The sequence below is a fragment of the Chiloscyllium plagiosum genome, chromosome 7 (assembly GCF_004010195.1).
Source record: "Chiloscyllium plagiosum isolate BGI_BamShark_2017 chromosome 7, ASM401019v2, whole genome shotgun sequence".
NCBI lineage: Eukaryota > Metazoa > Chordata > Chondrichthyes > Orectolobiformes > Hemiscylliidae > Chiloscyllium > Chiloscyllium plagiosum.
The window spans coordinates 23,626,652-23,633,404 of record NC_057716.1 but is presented as its reverse complement, the minus strand read 5'-3'; the positions used below and the strand labels follow the sequence as shown (position 1 = coordinate 23,633,404).

Below are 6,753 nucleotides of genomic sequence, written 5' to 3'. Positions count from 1 at the left end.
TCCACCTGAAATTGAAGCAGCAAGAGGGTGAAAATTGGGAATTCATGTCACCAGCGGTCAGCTTTCAAGCTGACCTTAATTTCGGCCTGCTTCTCAGTTTGTCTGTGATACTAGTTCCAGTCCAGAGATTTGATTGTGTGGGATAGGCCAATTCTCGCAGTGCAGAGAGCGTGCCGCACTGCCAGAGGAGATGTATCATGGATGAGATGTTGAACCAAGGTCCACCCTCTTACCACAACCCCCACAGCAAAGAGCAGGGGAGTTCTTCCCGTCATCCTGACCAATATTCAACCAGCAACAATCTCTGTTACCTTTAAATGGCTCCAAGCAACTTCATAGAATCATTACAGAACAAAGACAGTGAGGACTGCAGATGCTGGAGATCAGGGTCGAAAAATGTGGTGCTGGAAAAGCACAGCAGGTCAGACAGCATCCAAGGAGCAGGAGAGTTGACGTTTTGGGCATAAGCCCTTCATCGAGAATGAGGGTAGACCAGAAGGTGGACTGAGACCACAATCAGTGCAGCCATGAGCAGCACAGTGGCTCAGTAGTAGGCACCACTGCCTCACAGCACAAGGGACTGTCTGTGTGGAGGTTGCACATTCTCTCCGTGTCTTCATGGGTTTCCTCCTGATGCTCTGATTTCCTCTCTCAGTCCATAGAAGTGCAGGTTAGGTGGATTGGCCATGCTAAATTGTCCATAGTGTCCAAGGATGTGTCGGTGGATTACCCACGGCAAATGCAGGGATAGGATAGGGAGGTTGGTCTGAGTGGGATGCTCTTCAGAGGGTTGGTATGGACTCAATAGGCAGAATGGCCTATTCCCACACTATAGGGATTCCACGATGCTACAGAATGACAAATCAGGCTCAAGGAGCCAAATGCCTTTCTCCTGCTTTGAGCTCTGCTGCATTTCAGCTTTGACGTATATAATGGAATGGGACAGCTGGCCACACAAACTGTGCTGTTTCTCAGGAGCTCACCCTGTGGAGTGGAGGGTAATCAGACTGGTTGCACTAGGCAGGGATAAGCCCTGGTGAAAGGCTTATGCCCAAAATGTCAACTCTCCTGCTCTTCGGATGCTACCTGGCCTGCTGTGCTTTTCCAGCGCCATACTTTTCAACTCATTCTAGAATAAAGTGTGGCACCGAGTGACAGAAGTAGATGTTAGGTTAGAAGGCCAAAGGTTGGTAAAGGAGATAGGATTTAAGGAATGTATTAAATGTATTATCCTTGGACACTATGGACAACTTAGCATGGCCAATCCACCTAACCTGCACATCCATGAACTAAGAGAGGAAACCAGAGCACCAGGAGGAAACCCATGAAGACATGGAGAGAATTAAAGCCTGATGGAGAGGCTTTATGGATGGAATTCCAGAACCTGGGCACCAACTGAAGGAATGGCCATCAGTGTTGGAGCCGAGTGTGGTCAAGTGGCCAGAATTGGAGGAGTACAGCCGTCTCTGAGGGCAGATGGAGGCGAGAACTCGGGAATGCTTTGCAGAAGACGAAGTCTTCAATAATGGTTCCCACAGCAGATAAGCTGAGACAGAAAGGAAGGAGCCTGAAATGACAGTGTTGGAAATTGGCTGTCTTAGCAACAGTGGGAACAGGAGATTGGAAGCTCATTCACAGGATCAGATGCAACAATGACGCAAAGGCATTGATCTGATCCTTATCACATTGTTGTTTGTGGGTATTGTGTCACATTTCTTATATTACACCAGCGACCACACTTCATTAACCGTAAAGGACTTTGAGGTAACATGAGGTTATGACAGGTGTTATATAAATGTAAGCAATTTCTTGTGTTCCAACACTCCCATGGTGCAGGTGGTGAATTGAGACATTTAAACAGGGGCTCATTCACATAGGCACAGTCCTCCAAAACCATTTTCCTCTTCAGTTATTCTCCCATGTTGAAAATCTCAACCTCATCATAAAAATCATGGGCGGAGACATTAGTCAGAAGCTTCATTCAGGAGAAACTGTTCACAGCTCATGGAGACTTGAATCTTTGAAGCACCCAGGCTTTCATATCCTCACTGCTGTACATGTCCATAATCATCTCCGTTGGTGAAACACATTTTCCCTTTAACACATCTTACTTCCAGTCCCCTTCCAAGCTGCATTCTCAGCTTTCCCAAACATTCCTGCCTACTGCGACCAATCTGATTACACTCCCCTCCACAGGGTGAGCTCCTGAGAAACAGCACAGTTTGTGTGGCCAGCTGTCCCATTCCACTCCATACATCAAAGCTAAAATATAGCAGAGCTAAAAGCAGGAGAAAGGCATTTGGTTCCTTGAGCGTGCTTTGTCATTCTACAGAATCATAGAATCCCTATAGTGTGGGAACAGCTCATTCTGCCTATTGAGTCCACACCAACCCTCTGAAGAGCATCCCACCCAGACTCACACAACCCCATCCCACACACCCCCATCCCTGTAACCCTGCAATTCCCATGGCTAATCCAGCCACACATCCGTGGGTAAAATGGACAATTTAGCACAGCCAATCCACATAACCTGCACATCTATGGACTGAGAGAGGAATCCAGAGCACCAGGAGGAAACCCATAAAGACACGGAGAGAATGTGCAACCTCCACATAGACAGTCTCTGGTGCTGTGAGGCAGTGATGCTAACCACTGAGCCACCGTGCTGCTCATGGTTGCTCTGATAGTGATCTCAGTCCACCTTCTCATCTACCCTCAATACCTTTTGACTTTCTACAAACATTCATGAGCCAACCTCTGCCACTCTCTGGGGAAGAGGACTTTTGAGTCAAAGAATTCCTCTTCATCTCCATCTTAAATGGGAGACCCCATCATTTTAAAACTATGTCCCTGATTCTCTCCTACAGTAAAAATATCCTTTCAGCATCTACCCTGACAAATCCCCTCCATATCCTATATGTTTTAAATGTGCACTACAAGTCATTGAAACAGATAACTGAGACCTCCAATTGATACTACAGCTTGGGTATATTGAACAACATTATAAGCCGAGCTCCTAACCAAAATCACCCTCATGGTGTCGATACTGCAGAGTTCTATCACATTAATCTTGCTACGTTTCTACCACAGTCCCACGGGTCATAGGACAATACTGTCATCCTTTTATAACAGACAGTATCTGAAGGATGGTGAGCTGTTTTAAGGGGACACTGTTCAGTCTATATCTAAAAAAAAATTATTTTGGTTGACCACATCAAATGGATTTTCAAATAACCATATTTCATCTCAAGGAATCCAGCAATTTATTGTGTTTAAAACTATTTCTGACTGAAATCTTGTTCAAAGTTTGTGAGAAGATTGTAGCTCGGGTGCTCGTTGTTGTGGTTCTGTTCGCCGAGCTGAGAATTTGTGTTGCAGACGTTTTGTCCTCTGTCTCGGTGACATCCTCAGTGCATGGGAGCCTCCTGTGAAGCGCTTCTGTGATCTTTCCTCCGGCATTTGTAGTGGTTTGAATCTGCCGCTTCCGGTTGTCAGTTCCAGCTGTCCGCTGCAGTGGTCCAGGTCGATGTGCTTATTGATTTTAATCTGTGGATAACTCATCCACAGATTCAATCAATAAGCACATCGACCCGGACCCAATATACCGACCACTGCAGAGGACAGCTGGAACTGACAACCGGAAGCGGCAGAGACAAACCACTACAAATGCCAGAGGGAAGATCACAGAAGCCCTTCACAGGAGGCTCCCAAGCACTGAGGATGTCACCGAGACAGGGGACAAAACGTCAGCAACAAAAATTCCCTGAAATCTTGTTCTTGGAGAGTCACAGGGTTTGCGGATAGAAGTTAGTCTGTGTCATATGAAGGATTCTGGAGGGAGGCCTGAAGATATCACTCAGGTTTGCTTGCCAAGAGACAGTAATATTTGGTACGGAATTCTACAATAGCCTCACTGGACACTCCCATGGCCTTCAGAAGCCTAGAGACAGACAGAGAGAAAATACATCAAATAAAATCTACATAATACAACATTCAACTCAAGAGAAATCAGTGCAACATTGTGCAACACTCTCAGAGAGAGAATAAATTCACAGAAATGTTGGAAGGATAATATTCAGCCTATCATGCTCTTGGAAGCAGTTAGTCCCACGCTCTGCACTCTTCCCTTTGCATTGAAATTAATCCCTTCAACAATTTATCAAATTCCCTTCTGAAATTATTATTGAATGTGATTCCACTGCCCTTTCAGGCACTGTATTCTGGATCATTACCCACTTGGTTCATGAATAAACAAATTGCCTCACATGCCTGTAATTTTACCAATTGTACCAATCAGTCTCCTCTGGTTACTGACCTTTCTGTTAGTGGAAACCATTTTGATTGATGGAACTCAATCAAATCCAGCCTACCCTACCCTCCATTTAGATTCAGTAGCCTGCTCAGAGATGCTAACACACATCTCCAGAGCAAATAAACTTCAACCCATGCCTGCAAGCTCAAAAGGTAGGAATATCAGCATCGCACCACAACAGCCACTCCAATCTCCCTTTTTTCTTTGCTGCATTGAAGTGAACAATCCCTGTGATTGAAACCACTTATCTCTGGTATCATTCCAGTAAATCTTCTATAGCCTATCCAAGACCTTGAATGTCCTTCTGAAAACATGATCTTGAATGGTGGGATTGGCTAAAAGGCAGATTCCTGATGAAGGGCTCCGGCCCGAAACATCGATTGTCCTGCTCCTCGGATGCTGCCTGACCTGCTGTGCTTTTCCAGTGACACACTCTCAACTCTGATCACCATCATCTGCAGACCTCAATGTCTCCTAAAAGGCAGAATGGCCTACTCCTCCTGAATGCAGTACACAATGACTTATAATGGTTCAGCATAACTTCCTTGCATTTATCCTGTGCACTTCCATTTATAAAGACCAGGATCCTGTAATCTCTTTCACCAGCTCACTCACCTTGTCCTACAACCTTTATAGATATAAATCCGCATCTATCTCTCTGTTCCTACAAACCCCTTAAAGTTGTACCAAATAATCCGTGGCTATTACTTATTTGAATTCTGAGCAGGAAGACCGTTAAGTTTCCAAAACTACAATATGTAACAGATGAGATACATCCTGTTCAGATACACAGTTCCCATTGTCAACTCTTTTTCCAGTTCCACTTCCAAAGACTCACAACACTCTGAGAAAAGAAATTTCTCCTCACCTCTGTTTTAAATTTGTTCTGAGACCAGGTTCTCCAGCCCTACAAGAGGAAACATCATCTCGGCATTTAACCAGCCAAGTCCCTTAACAATCGTATATGTTTCAATGAGATCATTGTTTATTTATTCATGGGAGGTGGGTGTCACTGGCTGGGTCAGCATTTATTACCAACCCTAGTTTCCCTTGAGAAGGTGGTGGTGAGCTGATTGTTTGAACTAATGCAGTCTGTCTGCTGCAGGTAGACCCACGATGCCTTTTGGAAGAGAATCCCAGGATTTTGACAGGGAAGGAATGGCAATATATTTCCAAATCAGGATGGTGAGTGGCTTGGAGGAGAACTTAAAGGTGGTGGTGTTCTAATGTATCTGCTGCCCGTGTCCTTCTAGAATGAAGTGGTCATGAGTTGGGTTTGGTGAAACAGTGCCAAGATTATTGTGTTTCCTTTGTCTAGCTCCGCTCTGTCTTACTTAAGAAGGGACATACTTGCATTGGCGGGAGTTCAAGGAAGATTCACTGGGCAATGTTTGAGATGAAGGGCTATTTTCTGATGGCAGGTACAGCAAATCAAGCCAATATTCTTCTCAGTACTAAAATTGGGAGGTTATCTTACTGAAGCATAAAACTCTGAACAGGCTTGACAGGGTAAATGCTGAAATGATGTTTCCTTTCACAGGGTAGTATCGAACTAGGGAGCACAGTTTGAAAATAAGGGTGTTCCTGTTTAGGATGATGCTGAGGGGAATTTCTCGGAGGGTTTTTGGTCTGTTTAATACTTTTCCATCGAGGAAGCTATATCATGGAATATATTCAAGGCTGATTGAGACAAATCTCTGATGAATGAGGGCTGTTAGGGGTTAGGTGAACAGGCAAATGGAGTGAAGACCACAATCAGATCAGTCCTAACCTTACTGAAGGATGAGGAAGGCTTGATGGGCTGATTGGCTTACAGGAGTAGCCCCTACGAACCTAACCATATTCAGATGATGAGATGTCAGCTAGGCTCAACCCTGCTGACCACATTGTGACATGAATGTGGCAGAGAATGAGAAACCATCCACGTAGCAATACCAGGTCCATAGAGAAATCGTTATCTTAATTAAAACATCAAATTAGAGATAAACACACTGGTAGCTGCCTGACAGATAAGGAACACTTCTGAAAGAACTCGAGGACCTTAGGCTCATCCGAGAGAACGAGATCTTTCTGGACAAGACCTTCAGCGAGGTTATTACACCGACCATACCAGAAGAGAACAGAAGAGAGCAGACGATGAGGATGGCAGAGAGGAGACAGGTGCAAGAGACCCCGGGGCAAGTACCTGTCAGGAACAATTTAAATCTTTTGGGAACATTAGAGACAGATGACACTGCCAGTCCGTGAGGTGGCCAGGTCTGTCAATCAAACGTTGGCGTGGAGGCAGAGTGGAAGAGTCGGACATCGCACAGAGCCGTGGTAATAGGGAACTCCATAGTGAGAGGAACTGACCGGGGTTTTTGTGGCAGCAGGCGGGACTTAAGGATGGTGTGTTGCCTTCCTAGTGCCAGGGTTAAAGACATCACAGACAGAGTGCAGGA

At 45.2% G+C, this 6,753-nt stretch overlaps 1 protein-coding gene across 2 annotated transcripts in view; it reads right to left on the bottom strand.

The window, feature by feature from the left end:
• Positions 1-3,656: 3,656 nt before the first annotated feature.
• Positions 3,657-6,753, bottom strand: part of LOC122551410 (putative methyltransferase DDB_G0268948) — a 67,355-nt gene continuing 64,258 nt past the window's right edge. For both annotated transcript variants that reach the window (XM_043693253.1, XM_043693254.1), the window contains exon 7: positions 3,657-3,940. In XM_043693253.1, coding sequence (XP_043549188.1) covers positions 3,853-3,940 — 88 coding nt within the window. In that variant the 3' untranslated portion in view covers positions 3,657-3,852. The remainder of the gene's footprint in view (positions 3,941-6,753) is intronic.